The sequence below is a fragment of the Pterocles gutturalis genome, unplaced genomic scaffold (genome assembly GCF_000699245.1).
Source record: "Pterocles gutturalis isolate BGI_N339 unplaced genomic scaffold, ASM69924v1 scaffold45880, whole genome shotgun sequence".
In the NCBI taxonomy this organism is placed as follows: Eukaryota; Metazoa; Chordata; class Aves; order Pterocliformes; family Pteroclidae; genus Pterocles; species Pterocles gutturalis.
In genome coordinates, this window is record NW_010147545.1 from 1,711 (window position 1) to 21,526 (window position 19,816).

Sequence of the window (19,816 nt, forward strand, 5' to 3'; positions counted from 1 at the left end):
AGTGTGTATGTGAGGCCACTCAAAAACTTATGCATTGTTAGAGTTTTCCTTCACTTACAAATATCCCCCAAACAGTTAGCAATTTAGTGAGATCAATTTAGAATTGATGAACTGTGCATATGCTATATTATTTGGATGCAGCTTGTGTTTTGCTGCAGAAATAAAATATTCGGACTACACAATAGTGTAGCAGTTCCTGAGCTCTTCTGAAAGACAGGCCAGTCATCCACATGTCCAGTTTTTGACTTTGGTGCTAAATTTAGACTTTTTTTTTTCCTTTCTTTTTCTTTCCTCAGTATTAAATATCTCTTTATTCTTTTCAGCTTTCCATCACCAGTGTTTCTTGGAATTGGACAGGTATGTTCATACATAAAGCATACTAAATTTACGCGTTATTTTGTAAGTCAATTAATGTCATCATAGAGATATATTTTAAGGGGGGAAATCTCTGTTATACTGCACTTCTTGTCTTCTGGATTAGAAACATTATAAGGAAGAGTGATTTGTTTTAGTGAGATCAGGGAAGTTTCAGCTCAAGTCAGAACTATTACCTGGGAAGAGTCATGCAAAGGACTGTAAATGCCATTTTTTCCCCCTTCTAAAGTTCAGCGATTAAGAGAGCTGACCTTCAAAACTGCCAAGATTTGTTCTAGCAAGTGCATAGATCCTATGAGAGTCCTTGAGCATTTGTAGATTATATGCAGAGATACTACCCCTATTTGTAGACAAACTGTGTATTTCCTCATAAATTTCTCCCCACTTCCTCAGCAGTTTTCCAGTAGGACTACCACATGATTTTGGTTCTTTGATGCCTTATTTGCCTGTGGGCAATTTGCAGTACCGCAGCGGAAATATGTTTTTTGTTGCGTTAGTAGGCGTCGTAGTCAAACCAAAGTTCAAATGTTTGTGTCATGGTCCGTAAAGAAGAACATGTGTCTCTCAGGTGGATGGTGGGAAAGATGGAGCTTTGAAGCAGTGTTGTTTAGGCAAATACATTTAAAAGAGGATTTACTTTCTGCCAGGGTTACAAGGGAGGGTAGTGAGGAAGAGGTGAAAACAGGGTACTGCAAATCTGACATCTCCGCTGTTTGGTGCTGAAGAGAGTAAAATGCTTTGTAAAGTCTTTGCTGTGTGAGACGGGGAGAGAAAGTTTCACACGTCCAGACTGCTCAAGGAACCACACATCATGTTTCAGTGGAAGCCAAGGACTGGAAAATGTGCAATAATTCATGTTAAGGGCAATGATGAGGCTTTGTTTCCTTGCAGAACCTAAGACTCAATGGCGTTTCCATTTTTTGTTGAGTGATCCTTCCCAGATTTCCCTGAACACTTTGTAATATGTTGCATATAATATGGTATATTGCATATAATATGGTATAATGCTTTAGTCTGCAGAACATGACTCTGCCTCATCCTCTAGGTAGTCCATTATTGTAGTTTTGTATAAGGAAAATTTAAGGTTTTTTTTCCTCCCTGTGGCCAGCATTAGCTCTTACGATGTGTGATTGCTCAAATGTTCTCCTTCATGCATATCTTTATTCATGTTGTCAACGGACTGATCAATGCACAACCCCAGTCCCATACTACCAAAGAGTGATTCTGCAGACTAAACAATGCTCTGAGTGAAAATAGCATGATTATTGTGTTTTATTTTCTCAGCTCCTTCTCAGCATGCTTTGTTTCACAGGGTGCTGCTAATTTTCTCAAGCTAGTAAAGCGTATGTCTATATTGTACTTTTAAATAAATGGCTGGCAAAATTGATAAGAATGAAGTTATTCCAGTTTATTAATTGTGTGCTGTGTTGGTCTTTGAAAGAAATACGTAATACCTCGCATTTGTCAAATGAGTATAAAGATTTTGTCTTTGAAGCATTTCTTTCATTGATACATTACAATTGCTCTTACATGACTTCTTGTTTTTTCTCTTTGTTTAGATGGCAGCCACTATACTTATCTTGTATGTGTCAAAATTAAACAAGATTGTTCACTTCCCTGATTTTGACAAAAGTATACCTGTGAAGGTAAGGATTATGTAGATCCCGATATTAATAAGAAAATATTACCTCTTATAGTGGCATTTTTTCTTAAGGAGACAAGATATAGAAGAAGTAAGGGAAAAAATTTACATTTGTTTGTGAAATGTGATTATTTGTATCTTTGTTTAATTTAATGTTGGATTTGATAATTTTAATTTCACTGCAATGTTCTTGTTTTTTGTGTGCATAGAAATCTGGTGCCATTTTGTTATAAAGTACATGTGAAAGGGTGCTGTACCTTTATACAGCTGGATGAACTGTTTCAGATTTCTGAAGTATTTTTCTGGATGTATACATCTCCCTGTGGGATCAATGGGAGATCTGTGTTTAAGAAATAATTTTGATCACAGCATGAAGGGGGAAAGGCTGCTTGGAAATTTGAATGGGACATGTGCTAAAACAATAGAAAAAGAATACATGATAGACCAAAAACCAGAAGAATAGTTGACTACAAATGTAAGATTTATGTTCCATAGGAGGGGCTAAAATAATGCCCACTGGAAACACTGTTGGTAGGGGCTAACTGCATTGTACAGACCTTAAGTGTGAATGGTCTAAAGAGGCAGGACAGGGAAGGTATGAGAGGATCTTTTATTATCTTTGGGAACTAGGATCTGAAAGGAAAACAGCAATGGTAGTTGCACATTTTTGTATCCATGTGTAATGTTGCTGGAGCTTCACTTTGATGTATAAGCCTGTGTATTTATGTTTTGTTGCAGGGTATTGATCAGTGTTTGCTCAGAGATATAGAGGGAGTTAGCTCCCAGCTCTGCTGCAGGGCTCAGATATCATAGCTTTTCAGGCTGGCATCTTCATTGCAGAATCATGTCCTACGATCAGTATGAGGCTTACTATGAATGTCTCGAAGCCATTGGTGAATGCTGTTTGTTCTTAATTCATGTTGTAATCATTGGCATTTCTGCATGTAAAAATCATGTAGAAATATCGATAGCATCAATTATGGAATGGAAAATCTTTATTTTTTCCAAAATATGAAAGAAGGTTTCCCAGTGAATAGTTTTGAGTTCTGTGTATAAAAAACTTGTTGAGACCTCCAGAAGTTTCTTCCCTGTACCTCCCCCAGTCCCACTGCTGTCTGTCTCTGCTGTTGCCTTCACTTTAGATACAGTGCAATGGCATTAAAAAATACAGCACCCATTTTCTTTGTCCTAATAATATTAATCCTTTGGAAGACTTCCTTGAATATGCTGGGAGCAGTCAGCACTGCAGCACCCAGGACTTGCATATTGCTTGTAGTGCTGGATTTGACTGGTCAGAGTGAATCAGCTGGATAGCTCGTTGTTGATTCCTTTACTTTTTAAAGCACCCTTTGACCCACTCTTTGTCCTTTGGACAACTTTTGCTTTCATTGACGCTAAGATTATAATTGCTGTTGTATGTCCTCAGTGCTTTCAGCTAGAGTTTTAAAGTAGCAAAGTGCTTATTTTAGTGACGAACCTTTGGAGTTCTTGACCCTTTTTGAGTAAATGTTTCACTGATCTCTGATGTTGCGCTGGATGTTGTAATTTTGTCTTTACAATAGACGAGTTTCTGAGGAAAGAGAATGTAACATCAGCTCTGTTTTCATCCTATGAATGAAATAAGCCAAATTTTTCTATATAAAAATCTGCAGGAGAGATGGTGGGTTACAAAATTTTTTGCACACTTATGTTGACAGACTGAATATTTATCATTACTTACACTCCTGTTTACTTTATAGTCCTGTTTACTTTTACTTTCATTTAAAAGTTAACATTAGCTAACTATGGTTAACTTTAACTGCACTTTTCTCCTCTCTCCTCTGTAAAAGAAATACAGCATTTTTAACATAGATAAAACTCAGCCCATCCTCTGTGCTTTCCCAGCACACAATGCTTTGGCGGGGGTATAGCCTCCAACAAACAGTGTCTTCTGAAGTGTATATAGGCACAACAACAGCAGATATTACATGTTAGGACAGAGGATCTGTTTTGTCTTTCTTCCAGTTCAGCTCAGCTTGACTGATAGTGAATGGGACTAGATGTACAGACCACCTTTATCCCCACTGATTACTTTGCAGCTTTTCTGTAGTGAGAGTGTTAACAGCTTTGAGCTGCAGTGGAATTTTGTGTAGGGATCCCTGACTTCTTGTACATTTTCTTAAGGCTCTGAAGTTCTGTTAATGTTTCTCTCTGTTGTGTTAGGGCCCATATGTTTCTGTGTGAGTTAGTTTCATTATGCTGGAAGATGGAAGGAGTAAAGTTTAATTTAGCTGTTAATATTTATCTTTCCTTTCTAGTATCTCGCATAGCATAGTTTGTTGGGTAGATCTAAAATGGTGTATCTTCCAGACATACAGACATATCTGGAGTACCTAGGGAAGCACAGCATACTTACAGTTCATTCATTCTTTTACTCCATGTGTTCTCTTACTTATTTAGCTGCTGCTATTAAGATTACTTTTATACCTAAAATTAAAATGTTAGAATGGATATCAATCTGAGAATAGTAGTAATTAAAACAAAACTGATTAACATTTACCCTAAATGGAGTCTGAGTCTCAGACTCATCTCATTGGATGTAGATCATGGCTCTTCTAGTGAAGTCAGTGAAGCTGTGGTCTTGAATGATCATACAAACGAGACCTGCAGATCACTTGGCAGCAGTTACATTTTTTTTCTTAAAATACCCTCTTTCTTACTAAAAGTACATCTGATATTACAGTTATGAAATTCTGTCAAGTTTCTCAACAGTGCTTCAAAACGTAATAATCTGAGTTGTGCTTTTAATTTTATCACAGTTGTTTCCTCTGCCTCTGATTTATGTTGGAAACCACATAAGTGGATTGTCAAGTACCAGCAAACTCAGGTATAGTAAATGGGAGTTATAAGTAGACTATTTGGATTTTACCCTTTTCTTTTGTGGGGGTAAAAAATAAAGCATTGCATAGGGACTTAACTACATAGGATGTCAGTGTGCCTGTCTGTGTGTCTAAATTCCTGATACTGTTATGAAATTCTTACCCAAACACTTGATTTGTTTACAAGTTTTATATTCCTTTTAAGGGGGCTTTGCTGGGCCTGTACTGACAGAAAATCACAATACTCCTCTATGACAATGAAAGTGCTTTCACTTTCCCCTCACACCCAAACGTCCAGCTTTTTCTGGGTGTCCTACACAGAGTGTTTGAAAGCTGTGTGCAAGATGTTTTTGAAGGAAGAAGAATAAGGGAAAGATTTATACCATGATGTTGGTTCAGGTTGTTTAGGACACACTAAGAGATGGAAAAACTACCGTGTAGTGGGGTAGTGGCAGCAGCCTAGCCCTGCTGAGCACCAAGAGCAGGTTGTGGGGAGACTGCTGAAGGGCTTACTGGCTCCTCTATGGCTGTAAGCATACGTCCATGACACTTGCTTCCATGATAGTGCTAAAAAGGTGTAAGTTGTATAGAGGACCTGCTGTAATAGGTTGAATGACCAGGTTTTCTGTGGAAGATGAGTGTAGAAGCATGATGGCTGCACCAGGATTGTAGGAAACAGCACTACCATTGGGATGGTTTCTTGTGTGTTCTTACAGAATTCTCAGGATTTGGTAGTAAGCTAAACCAAAACAGAGAGTTTTGTGGATTTTCAGCATTTGATAACTTTGAGGCAGATGCTGGGAGAGCAGATGTATACTTTAAATTTTATTTACATTTACTTTTATTTCTAGAATTAATTTTCTCTGACTAGCAACATTAGGTACCTGATTCTGCAACTCTTTGTTGTATGCATTCAGAAGTAGTTCCACTGAAGTGACTGTTTGGGCAGACATAAGGACTTTGGCAGTAGTGTCCCTGGTAGCACGTCAGCCAACGTGAATACAGAAGTAGTTTCAATCCTGTAAATGTTTGATTCATGGGTTCTTCTCTTCCATTTCCCTAACTGTAATTTAAAATAAGTTTTGTAGGTTATTTTAAATGTAAATGCACCATCTCCTCCTGGTATGGCTGACATACCCCTTCTAGATTTACTGATAACTGATTTGTATAACTGATTTGTATAACTGATTTGTATAACAGAAAAGTAAGAACGACTGTAGCATTTCTACCATTAACATTTTGTTACCTTACCTTTTGTTACATTAGGTGACATTTGTTTACATTATGGAATTTTCTACCTTGTTTGGGTTGTCTGAAAGATGTAGATGGTCCTATGCATAACTTCAAAATGTCTGTTGTAACCTGATTAAACTCTGTCTTAGGATTTATATAATTTATTAATACAGTTGCTAATAGTTATCTTAAACAGAGGATTAATTGTTCCATAAGGCCATGCTGTCAGATTTCCAAAGTGTCAGATGAAAGTGTTTTCTCAGATTAATCAAAAGGTTTCCAACTGCATCACGTTGTGTAGACCAAAAATATGTTGTTGAAAAGTAACTGTTTGTTTAGCAGTTGCAGCTGGTCCCACCTTTCATGTTTCTTGTACTTTCTTTTTTCATATGGATTGAAAAGTACAGCCTGTTTACTAAGCATGTTTACTTTGTATTTTATTTATGTAATATGTTTTCAGAGACAGGTTTATTGCATGTCCTCTTAAGTTTACAACAGAAATAGTTTTTACTTACCCTGCTCATGAATTCTACAGAAATAATTATTTCAGAGGGCTGTGCTAGGTAGAAAATAGCTTTTATATTCTGTTTCATTGATGCAGAGGGACCTTTTAGAAGGTAGCCAGCTGCGTTGTTTTACAAACTGGTGAATCTTGTTATTTTTCAACTATTTAGCTATCTAATCTGCCTCTAGTGTCAGACAGACCTTTTTTTTAACATATGTTAAGTGGCTGGGCATTCACTTTGGTTGCGTATTGCTGGACTAATGGCTTTATCCTCTGGTTAGTAAAATTAGATAAGAATTAGAACATAAAAATGCTGTAAAATCTGATGCTGTGCTTGGATTTTTTTTTTTTTTTTGACAGTTTGCCGATGTTTACAGTGCTCAGGAAGTTTACCATTCCACTTACTTTACTGCTGGAAATCATCATACTTGGGTGATTCTTTTTTTTTTTTTTTTCATTTAAGATTCTTTTATTTTAGATCATATAAAATGGATTACTTGTGGCGTCTCATCAGAATGCTGAATTAGTGTTTTTTACTGACAAATAGACCAAAGCAAAGAAAGTGGGTTTACATAGCTTTTTTTTTGAAGACATAGATACATGCACTTGAGCGAATACAGGAGAAAAAAAAAATCAGCTTAATCTCATTTATGGAGCTCATTAACTTCACTGTTGCACAGGAATCAGGTAAGCAAAGCAAAGCTCAGACACTTTTAGCAGTTACAGTTTGTGTCTCGTCTCGGAGGCCCCTAAACTGCAAACTGCCTCAGACAGACAGATCCTTGTGTCTCAAAACAGTGATGACAGCGTGTCAGTCTGCTTATGTAGAGTAGCTTTCTGGGTCAAGTCTGAAAACATAGCAGTTTAATGAAGCAAAATGGTATCTAACAGTGTGCTGTTAGATCAGAAAACTCCTTAATTATAGATGCATCAGTTATTTTTAATGAAAAATTAAGAAGAGTATGCTATTGCAGCTTGGGATCACTAGTTCCAGTTGTACTGACTTGGAGGAACAGGAATATAAATACATCATACTTTGTCCTCATCATAGTTCTATCCAGATGGCTTGTTTTTGGATAAGGTGAGGTTAGAAGGGGAAAAGCAGCTTGCCGAAGCTGAACCCAGGCAGTGTGGGAGTGATGGTCAGGGGAAAAGCTTTTCAAAAAGCCACCAAGTAGACTGTCGTCTCCTTTTGGCTGAAGCGGCAGTTGGTCAATGTGATTCATATTTAGGGACGCTCCAGGATTTTTTTCTAGTTGTTAGGTCTTAACAGGGAAAGCAGAATTTGCTGTCTTCTATTGGCCTGAGAACTCCCACAAGCGAGAGGAGTCAGTGAGGTTGTCGTCAGTTCTCAGCTGGACTACAGCAGTGTTGCGCATAAGTGCCAGCAACATCCTAACCAAAGGGAAGCGTAAGAACAGAATGCTGTATTCGTACAGACTGCCCGCCGCAGTGCATTTCCTCAGGGCTGAAAATGAAAGGACTCCAAAAAGTTTATGCTGGTTTACCTCAGGATTTGAAAAGCAGTCAAGGTTTCAGTTGTTGCTGTTCAGAGTTATGATCAAAGCCTAATATATCTAGAGACTGAATACAGCTTTGTTATTGGGACAGTGGTCCACATCTGTGGTCCTTTGACACACGGAACTTCTCCAAGAGCATTGTAGACTTTGTTTTAATGGATCTTTTCTCACAGGTCAGGTCAGAGCTGGGGGTAGACTATGAGAATGACTAGGGGAATGTGTCTAAGGCATATTGCAGTATGGTGCAAAAATAAGTACTCAAGGCATTTGTAAATAAAGTAATAGAGGTATAAGAAGCAAAGTAGTTTTACGGTATGCTTTTACCTACTCTGTGGCAGTGCTGATGTAGATGTAGTGAGGCATATCATAAGTTTACGTGCTTTATTTGAAAAATAGCCCAGATAGTGTGCTGTACAGTATCTTTACCAAGAAGGGCAAGATGAAAAACTGCAGGAGAAATGTGTAGTGATTTTCCTTTATTGGATTACTGGAAAACACTGAACATATGTCAGTTAGGAGTACCAATACACAGTAAATTACAGTTTGTTCCAGCACTGTTACTTTAAACCTTTAATCTGTTACTTTAAACCTTTAATCTTTACTTTTGAATTTATCTAGTAGCAGAATGCACACAATGCTTTTTCAATCTCTGTTCTCAGGGCCAAGGTCTGACAGTGTGGCACACGGTCAATCACATTGCTTCTGTAAGGTTATCAAGACTGTGCCCTCCTGTTAAATGTTCTGTAATTGCTAATTGGTTTGAAACTTCTCAAACAGACAGCCTTTTAATCTCCTCTTCGAATAATGAAAATGTGAACTGTCTTAATTTTTGTCTACAGGAAACGATACCCACCGAGTATTGTAGTCAGCGTATTTGCCATCATTCTTGGGGCTTTCATAGCAGCTGGGTAAGGTTTTAATTTGTTATACAAAATCACGTTACAAGAGGAGGGACAACAGGAGGATTTTTTCCTTGTTAGATGCCAACTAAACCTAAGCTGAGATCAGTTACTCTGTATTAGGTTGATTTTGAAAATCTCTGCTGACGTCATTGGGAGATGCAGGAATACAAAGGGAAAAATTTAACTCCAGTTGGAAGTATTTGGGTCCTTCTTTTCTTTCCCCAAAGGTTTTCCACATTTGCAGGATCAAAAATTAAGCAAGTTAACTGTGTGAGGAATGCTGCTTTTATTTCATAGTGTCAGTGTATTTTAATAATCTTAGAAAAATATATTCTTGTTCTGGAAAGAGCAATCTTTGGTTGTAAATTACTGTTTTCAGTTAGACAATGTCTATTTTTTTGATTTTTGAAATTTAAAAAATTTCAAATATTAGTGTAAGTTCACAAAGCACCCATATGCTAGTTTCCTCTGTTTTCTTTCTGTTTGAACATTCCATAACTGGAAATGTAACGTTATTTTTTGTTTCTTAGCTTTGCTATGTACAAAAGTAAATAATTGCCATGTGATGTGACTTGGATAGAGCCATGTCCTATTAAATGAATTACCCTATATCCATGAGGTAAATAGTCAAAACAGAAAGAATGACAATATGTCTGGTCTGACTGAAAAAAACAGGTAGTCAGACTTTATTCCCTAAACTACTTTTTGTGTTAAAAGAAATAGATAAGTATACTCAGTAATAATTGGACAGGTTGTCAGGATTGAGGCAGATCAAATTTTTCACAGTACCTTGACTTACAAAGAAGGCTTAAAGCAAAATCTGTGACTTCCTGGAGTTCTCAGGATTTACATTTCTTCATTTATGATATTTCTTTAGGTAAAAAAGTAGTGCAAAATACTGTTTTATTTACAATAAAATATTTATTTCCCAGGTCTGATCTGTCTTTCAATCTGGAGGGCTACACCTTTGTATTGCTAAATGATATCTTCACAGCAGCGAATGGAGTTTACACAAAGCAGAAAATCGATCCAAAGGTAACTGTGGAGTGATTAGGTTGGAGTTAACATTATGACAATATGGTAACAGTGGATTATTTATTATATGACTTTATGAACATACAGTTATGAACTAGTAAATAATTTAATTGGTTTTCATATTTCATTTGCTATATGCATCCTTAATACAGAACAGCCTGGGAAAAACTTGTTACTAGTATCTCTGTCCAGGCTTAGATAAATAGTGTGTTTTATTTTCTCCTAAGTCTTTTAGGCAGAGTTTGTAGTGGTTTTAAAATGTTGCTTTTGGCTAAAAAATAAATCCAAATTAAAAAAAAAGTGGATTATTTACCTGTAAACTTGATATATATATCTAAGGAAGATTAGTTTTTGACTAGAAACACACTTTAAATGATGCTTATGTAAAATAAACTTGTGGGTAGGAACGGAGACCTGCCCAGTTTGAGTCAATAACCATAAAACTGATATCTTTTTTGTCTATCTAAAAGCAAGTCTACATCAAGCCCAAGTGTGCCAAAGAATTAGGGAATACCTTGACACATTATACTTTATGTAAAAATTGAGCAGGCTACTCCTCAAATACAGTGCCATGAAAACATACCAAGCCATAGCAAAGAACAGTCTCGGAGATGCTGGATAGAGTCACTGACTTTTGTAGGTCAGTCTGTACAATGGAAATATATATATTTTAATAATCTCAGGACTCATGTCAAATCCAGACTCTCTTTCTTTATGAGTAGCACTTAACAGCCTCACAGTTTTCTGCAAAATGTGGGGTTCCATTTTAAACTAAGAGATCAGACAGAGAGATTTGATAAGTAGCATGGCTGAATCTGAAGAAAGGGAAGGCTGCCTTTTCATTCCCCTAATCTTCTGTCTTTGTGTCAAGCAAGTTAACCAACAGGGTATATGACATCCCTCAAGTAGCTTGAAGTTACTTTAGTTATGACTGATTGCAGATGTTCCATCTGGGATCAGGCTTTGTTAATTTTCCTGTTATGCTGGCCCCAGGGAGCCACCATGCCCTATGCTTTCAAGGTTGATTTGCAGTAGGTGGAATGGGTAATCCATTGGCCAGGCAGAAATTTACATGGGGTCTAACACAAAGCAGTTGTGGACCGGTGCCTCGCCAAGTTTCTGACTAACTGGTGTTGTACAGAAGCTTCTCAAGGTATAGCAGAGCAGTAATATTCTGGTGACCATACAAACCAAGTGACTGAAGTGGAAACTCATCTCAGTACTACACACTGAATCAGATGATCGCAAGCTTGTATTTTAAATTGAAGTGTATTATGTTTTGTCTCTTCATTGACGATAAGGTCAGAAGGATTGCCAGAGTAATATTTAGTATTTTGCTCCCAAGTACCTTGGAATTCCAAACACCATGTTTCATTTTTCACAGGAGTTGGGAAAATATGGTGTCCTTTTCTATAATGCTTGTTTCATGGTGGTTCCAACAGTTATTATTAGCTTTTCTACTGGAGACTTTCAGCAGGTAAGGAGCAATATTGCATATCTCAGACTGACAATGGTATTTTGTCCAGTTTTTTTCAGCTGGGAGGTGGGTGGTTTTTTTATTTGTTTGCTTTTAAAGAGGTAATCCTACCTCTATGTTAGTTACTTAGTATTTGAAATATGTGACTTGGATTTTCCCTTCACAGTTAAGAACTTTTAATTATTCGCTCTAAGGAGAAGCTGAATTTGTGTAATAGCCCTTATATGAATCTTCATTTAAGAACTAATGTATGACTGGGGACTCTTAGCTAGAGCAATTATGCAGGAATCCAGCTGCACTGTGTGATTTGCCACATGCTCTAAAATGACATTGCAACTACCAAAACCAGACAATTTCTAGTCATTCTCCCATTGTGATGCACAGAACAGGTTCCTGTTTAGTCTCAGTCTAGTTTAGTAACCTACATTTTGCATTCTCATAGAAAGACAGCATGACTCTCTGTAGCTAATCATAATACAGTATAGTATCATAGGTGGCGTGTTCTAGCTCGTATAGTATCAGACCAGGAGGTTTGTGTTGTTTTTCTGGCTCCTTCACAGACTTGCCAAGTTGCCTTCTTACAGAAAATGAGTCTAGAGACTCATATTCTTTTTTTGGAAATGTTTGAGATTTGCCGCTGAAAGTTGATACAGAGCTTGGGGGTGTCATAAATCATTCCAGTGTCCTTTGTTGGATGTTGTTCTGCCCTGGACTCATGTAATTTTGTCATTGTGTTCTTACAAGTCTTCTTTAAGTGGAAAAATTGTCATTCCCTGAAAAAATATGGATTTAGATCTGCTCTGAGTGTGAAATCTCTTCTTGTGACATCAGTCCAGCATGATCTTGTGCCAGTTAGGAGAATGCAGCTGATGGCCTTCTTGGCAGACCGAGTGGGGGCCAAGTTTGTACAGCTGTGAGGTTTTGACTGCTTTCCCAGCAGATAGGGCTGGAAGCATTTTGGGAGAACTAGACAGGGAAGTTTACCATGTTACTAGGCTTATTCCATAGGAAAAATACAGAATGCATTGTGCCCATGTTTTGATTTGGCACCAACAATTTAGCGCTCAGTTACCTGAAAAGAATAAATACATTATCAGAGAAATGCATGGTGCCTATTGTGCATATGCATTGGCTTGGTCACTTAATGTTAAAAGTCCTATTAAATGATGTGGATAACTATTGTCAAGGTGACGCACAGAGGTTAAATCATAGAAAAAAGGGAGAAAATGGAAAAATACTAATGAAAAGTCAACAAATCATTGTAGATAATGCCTGTATTTAGCAGATTTTTTAGGCCATGGAAGTTGGATTGCTTTTACCCTCACAGGCTTTTACTCTCACAGACCTTTGTGCTTTGATCCATCACAGACAATGCACAGCATGTCTCTTTTGCCAGTCAAAATATAGTACCTTGTCTATGTGAGGGGGAGATGGCTTCTGCTGCTGTAGCTAGTTCTGGAACTGTAGCTACCATGTCTTGTAGAGACTGCAGTTTGTGAATGTCCCTGTTATTCACTTCTCTTTCACCAGCCGACTGACTGGGAAGACAGGAAAACATGATGCAGTGGAAGAGAAAGGAACCCCAGAATGTTTCTCTGTAATACTTTGCAGTTTGTTGTTGCACACCAGTACAGTTCTAGCAGGGCAGAACAGCTCGAGATCCCTCTTGTCTATTACCTCACATGGAGGAGGCTCAGCTAGCTGCGGCTCAGTGTGGACTAACAGACTTTTTCCTGTTTCTCAGGGATGTTTTCAGCTTTTGCTGATTTTTGTGATGATACAGGTGGCTCTAAACTAACCAGATTAAAATGAGACATATCCTGGAGTTACTAGAGATGGAAAAGAATCTGTGACTTGCTTCTTAGTGACTTGTTGTTTGGCACTGTGTGTTTGCTACATGTCACTAAGGAGCAGACTTCAAAGTGATGATTCAGACTTTTCATTGACCTTCATTGATGAGAGACCTTAGTAATGCTTATTTAATCTACTTTTGAGCTCAAAAATGCAGTCTTGGACCTTGAAAACTGTTAATAAATGAACCTAAGATATGAAATAGATTTCAAGATTATTTATTTATTTGTTTTTTTCTCTCTGTCTTATATCAGCAGTGTTTATTTTATAATGTTCATCACAGTTTTGGTATCTGTATCAATAAATATAAAACCACAAATCCTCTGTATTGTATTTATAGTCACTGCTTTCAGTGTGCAATTTTATATCTGCACTGCACTGCCCATATATATGTGTCTAGGTATCATGGCTGCTGTCATCCTGTTGTCTCTGAAGTTAAATACATCAAATGGTTTCCAGTAATAATATAAATGTTACATAATTATAATACAAATCAAATATATTTAGTGATTTTGCACCTTTTCATATTAACTACATTTTATATGTGTTGACAGTTGATTATATAGCACATAATTCTCACTCTTTTTTTTTTTTTAATAGGCAACACATTTCCAGCACTGGACAAATTTTTTATTTGTCTTTCAATTTATTCTTTCCTGCTTGTTGGGGTAAGGACACATGGCAATCAAGTAAGATGTTTTAATGTTTCAAATTGCACATCTCCAAAGTGAGACTCACTAATAAGTTTTGTTAATATTCAAATAAAATATATTATCCCCCAGGCTTCTGTCTTGTCTTTTAATTATTTCTAATAGTGTAAATAACTGTTTCAGTACTATCTATGTTGTTGACCTCACAAATACAGTGGTCAACAACATGACATCTAGCTTTTTACTTTCTGTACTCAGTATCTCTCTGCTGGCCTTCTCTCCTGATTATCTCCCTTCTTTTAAATTGATAGAATGTAATCCCTTTAGTACAGGAGCTGTTTCAGTGCATTTGTTCTTTAAAGTACCTGTAAATGTATGGGAAACTCAAAAGTAATGAGACAATGCTCTGTTCCTGTTGGAAGTGCAGAGCCAAAGAAAGAATAGAAAGAGTTGGATCTTGTTCTGCTCTTTCACAGGTCACCAACCAAGGGGTCAAACTAACTTCAAATACTGACATTGGAGAAGCATAGAGATTAGGGATGTCTCTGCTAGACCTCAAGCAGAGGTGTATTTTGAGTACTCTGTATATGCACATTATTAACGTAAAATAGAGATCCACAGAATCTTTTTTTAGGCTTTGAAGCAAATGGGATTGAAGATCCCAGCAAAACAGTGATCCAGAAAAAGTTTAACATTTCAAAGTGTTGCTAAACTTCTGTGTTCCCTAGGAGGAATTTATAAAAAGTTCTCCTTTCCTTTATACAGGTTTCTCTTGATGTATTCTACTGTCCTATGCAGTCATTACAATTCTGCGCTCACAACAACAGTAGTTGGTGCCATCAAGGTGAGTTATGGAGCAGAAGAGGGAGAGATTGCTCAGATAGACAGGGAAGAGCATTGACTCAGCGGTGATCCTGATTATGCCTTGAGCTGGAAACTGGAAATGAGGGCCAGTACTGAGACACAGCTTGTGCCAAACAAGGTCATGCTGCAAAGTTATATTTTTTTCTTCCACTGAAGCTCGGGTATACTCTAGAAAGCAATTATAGTATTGATTTATTTTTCTTTTTTCTACAAGAAAAACTTGAACCACTTTAATTAAAAGAGGTACGTTTAACCACATTTCATCAGGTACTGTTGTCTGCTTCTGTTCTTTATCAGGTTACTGTGAGTTAGGCAAGGTGGCCTGGTGCAAATCCATTGCAGACTAACCCAGTTTCACTTTGGGCTGAACTGATTTCCATTGCTGCTAATAAATAGGGCATTCATAGATACAGAATAATAGCTAAGCTGTAGTAAGGAGTGTATTGATTTATGGTTGAATGCTTCAGCCTCTGTGTGGGAACTTGTATTCTAGCTGAATGGACTACCTAATTTTGGTTTCTATAAATTCTGGTCAATTTCATCAACATCAAAACTGAACTTGATATCCTTAACAGTCTGTTTTCTCTAACCCAGTTTAATTTAAAACCAATGCAACTTCCTTTGTGTTGATAAGGCCAGCATGCCCGAGCTGGTAATGTCACTGACTGCCCAGGCACCTTTTTGTAGGCCAGTTTGGAGAGAATCGTGGAGCTGTAAGCTGGAGGAGTTTTAACAAAAGATAAAACTTGTGCAGCTGTGGGCCAAACAACTGCCAGAATCCAAGCTAGCTTAAGCAGAGGAATAACAGTCCTCAAGGTGCTCCCTTGCGTGGCTGACTAAGGAAGACAGTACCTCCAGCACAGCAAAATCCACAAAAGAAAGATGGTACTACTCTTTCTACAGTTGTTTTTTTTAAAAAAAAAAAAAACTGGCAGGATTAGTCAAGTAGTTTTCATTCTGTGGCCCTGAAAGCGTTCTTTCAAATTTTGTGTCAGCATTGAATCATTAAGATAGAGCAACACTATTTCTATTTTCTGAGCAATAATAGTCTCTGAGATATTTTGAACAGCTTTGAAGTTGGGAAGCAGTTTATGATGCAGTAGTCCCCAGTAGAAACTTGTAGAAATTTTGTCATTGTCCAAGCTGTCTGCTAAAACATTTGAAGCCAGCAAAGTGTTGGTAAAATTATCACACAGCTCTATAGCTGTCCTTCTGTCTATAGAGGACAATTTTCCCAAAACTTGATGGGGGTGGGGTGAGAGGTAGAATCTTTAATTTTAAACTGTGCCTGCCTTGAACTTGAGCCAAGTGCTTTCAGTGCACATATATTTGGCAAAGTAAAGAGGTAACCCTTTTAAAGCAATAATAAAGAGCTTTTATTGTAACTTTAAAGCATACTTTTTATGCTTGAGAGCCCAAAACCTGCTTTTAAAAAATGGGATTTGAAAGAAGTCTTCCAAAGTTTAAAAAGAAGTACATTTTCAGAAGGTGGCCATAGCTCCATTTTGCCTAATATAAAGTAGCTGATTTTCCTTTTGTGTTTTCTTTCTTTTTTTTTTCCCCCAGAGAATCACTCTCAGTGCTTTGTGTGCATTTAAAAAACATACTAATTTTATTATTTTATTCTGCTGTTACATTACCCATAAGGCTGACATCCCATGAAACTAATTTAAATGCTGATTTTAGAGTGGTCAGCAACACAGTGTGGCTATTTCCTTAGAAAAGTAAATTAATATATATAATTTATGTTCTTGGAGATGAAAACTCACTTCAATAAACGCATGTCTTTTGTTTCCTTTCAGAATATATCCATTGCTTACATCGGAATGTTGATTGGTGGAGATTATATATTCTCTGTGTTAAACTTTATAGGGCTAAATATTTGGTGAGTGGAACTTGAATAGCCTTTATTTGTTAAGGCTGAAAATTTCTCAGATACAGTTTTGTGTTTTGTTTGAATTGGCTGACTTGGGTGGTGCAGTTTTGAAACTACTGGACTGAGGAGGCACTGTCTCAGGATGTAAAGTTCATTACAATTAGCTATGTCTTTTCATGACTGTTTTCAGATATTGAATCTTACTCTGGTAGGATCTTAACTGTGGAAACATGCCTGCAGTTTTACTATGTGGGATTGAGTTAATTCTTTTTTTTAATGAACAATAGTTCTGAGCTGTGAGGTTTCCAAGTAAAAGCCGAATGGTGTGGGAAGCGCGAACGCTGACTGAATGAGTTGTGCCCATTGAATATGAGTTATGGCTTGTGAGTTGTTACTTTTTTGTGCTTGGGTGAAATGTTGCATCTGTTTGTATGAATTTGTTGGAGCAACTGCTAATTAATATTTTTCTACTCAGGACTGGTTTCTCAGATGGCTTACGTAGCTTTGAGGCACCCCTAATTTATGATAGGTGGCATTCTTTAATCCTTTGGAAGGAAATGTACATAACTATAAAATGGTACATGCAACATCAGGTATTTCTGACACCTCTCTTCATTGTTTTTTCTTTAGCATGGCAGGAGGACTGAGATACTCCTTTTTAACCTTAAGAGGAAACAGCAAGCCTACACAACCTGGGGATGAAGAGAATGCACTTCCTGAGTCAAAGAGTTAGCCAAAATGCCTGACTTGAAAGAGACTGAAGATACAAGTTTGTTTAGCATTGCTGAGAACTTAAATAAATATATGCTGGAAAATATTTGGAAGAAGAAAAAAAAATCTACCTCAGTTGCCACAGGAGTGCACACAATTGGTTCGGAAATATTCTTGCACGACATGTTTTTTACATGTGGACAAGTTTAATTTTAGCTTTTTTTTACACCATGAGCTAATTTGGAGGAAGGAATGCCATAAGCAAATCTCAAGTTGTAAATTTCATAATTTACCTGTACTTTGGTGCTATTTGTACTCAACAAGATCTGTGAGTTCTGGTTCAGTGTCTGCCAGTACTCTCTGAGGCAAAACTCCCTGTAAAGATCATGAGGCTTAATTCACCATTGCCTTATGCCATATGCAATCTTTGATGTCAGTGAAGACATGAAAGATGCTAGTGACTCAGAATGATTTCACATACGTATTTGCTCTTGTGTAAGTGACTGTGGAATGTATGGGGCAAAGAGGAGGTGTGCCCCAAGACTGTTCCCTGTGAAAGTGTCAAGTCAAGAATTTGGGATGTAGCCTAGTTTGTTTGGTATGCACTGTGTAGACATTCTCTTTCAGTCTTTTCCTCATCCTCGATAACATCATGGTGTTCTGCTGCTGTCACTGCTGTTGTAAGTGACCCCTCGTAACTTTGCTGCAGGATCAAGGAGTGAAGGAGGTTGAGAGAGGATTTTTTTTAAGATGTAAAACCATTTTTTTTTTTTTGGTGTCTGAGGCAGTACCAAACAGGTAATTGGGAAAGATAAAAAGGTAAATGTGTTTTTGTTTAGGTACATTCGTCTTGTTATATCACAGTCCCCTCCTCTGATGTTTTGTCTATGATTACCTTTTAATGCTGCAGAGAAGTGATGCTACTATGTGCAAACTACGAGAGGGGAAACTGATTAATATATGGAAGACTAACTTGTGTTAAGCGAGGAGAAAGGATGAGTGTCCTGTTGTGTCTAATATAGGTACTGAAAGCTTGTCTGGTACTAGTTTATGCTTAAAATTCAGAGCAAGGAATCACAAGCCCAGGGGCTTGCTATAGTGGGCAAGACTGGTCCAGTGGTTAAAAAAGAAAAGGACCAGAGTGTGGTGGTGATCTGGGTTATCACCTGAGAGAATAATGGCACCGCTCTGTATCTTCATCTCCTGCTGTGATAGTGCTTACCTATGTCTCTGAGGGCATCGTGTTAATCTTTGAAAACACCATAGAAGCATTGCAGCACTGGGAGACAGCAAAGTAATTAATCTTGTTGAAAGTTTGCAATTACCTGGAAGCGTAAGCCAAGGTTTTTTTAAAATAATCAAATCAAAAGAAGATTTTGGAAGACCTTGACATGGAACCAGGGTGGTCTAATGGCTTGTTTGATTGCCACTTGAATTCAAATACAGCTAAATCTGAAAAGCATTAATCTGTGTGTGACGTATGAATGACTAGACTGGATTAGATCTGAGAAACGTGTGAGTAGCTCACACCAGAAGCTTCAGGGAATCACTGGGCTGCCCACTGTCCACGTGGATTTGAATGGCAAGAGGAGCAGTGACTGCAGATATCAGAAGCAGAATTTAAGGGTACAGTCAAAGTGGAAACAGAAGTCTGAGCTATCCAGTTTCTCACAGAGATGAGACTAAGAGATGTGACTTTCGTTTCTACCTATTGAAGAACTGGGGAGGGAAGGGGTTGCTGCAGATATTTTAGAGTGATCTTCTGTTTTTAAATATTTCCTTTATACTTAAAAAGCCTTCAATATTTCTGAGTGTATTCTTTTATAGGACTCCTCTTTCTCCTGATCATCTCTACCTCCAGAATCTAAATTAGTGAACCTCAACTTTCTACAGTAGGACAAGACATTGGAAGGCTTTCATTGATTATGAGAAGATTATAAGAGCCATTTGATTGCAGTACTGATGGACACATAATAGCATCTGCTAAATTACATGCAGTTCCCACAAAGGAACAGCTACTGTATGCATTTAATTCATTAATATTTTGCTCTACCTTTTATAAATAAAGACATAAAGATTACAGTTTTAACAAGTTTTTCATTTTTTGTGTGGATGGACACGTGAAATACTTTCAAGCACACATGGATAACACAAATATCTGTTTTCTGTATGATCAACTGCTATACTGTACTTGAAGTAGTTATATTAGTTCATTCTGTACCATAGTGGAAGTGATTTTATTTAATTCATTTTTCATATCGTGTTTTTGAAGTCCTTCAGACTTCTCACCTAAAATACAGGCGTGATTCTCACAGTC

General features: G+C 37.4%; 1 protein-coding gene across 1 annotated transcript; it reads left to right on the forward strand.

Moving 5' to 3' along the window:
* Positions 1 to 296: 296 nt before the first annotated feature.
* On the forward strand, positions 297 to 17,521 carry SLC35D2 (solute carrier family 35 (UDP-GlcNAc/UDP-glucose transporter), member D2; the record flags this gene model as incomplete). Its single annotated transcript, XM_010086079.1, has 11 exons — positions 297 to 357; positions 1,935 to 2,021; positions 4,816 to 4,883; positions 6,974 to 7,045; positions 8,973 to 9,041; positions 9,968 to 10,070; positions 11,455 to 11,547; positions 13,999 to 14,066; positions 14,814 to 14,892; positions 16,715 to 16,797; positions 17,419 to 17,521. Coding segments are annotated over 11 exons (886 nt in total), but the record flags the coding sequence as incomplete, so codon positions are not given.
* Between the last annotated feature and the right edge of the window lie 2,295 nt (positions 17,522 to 19,816).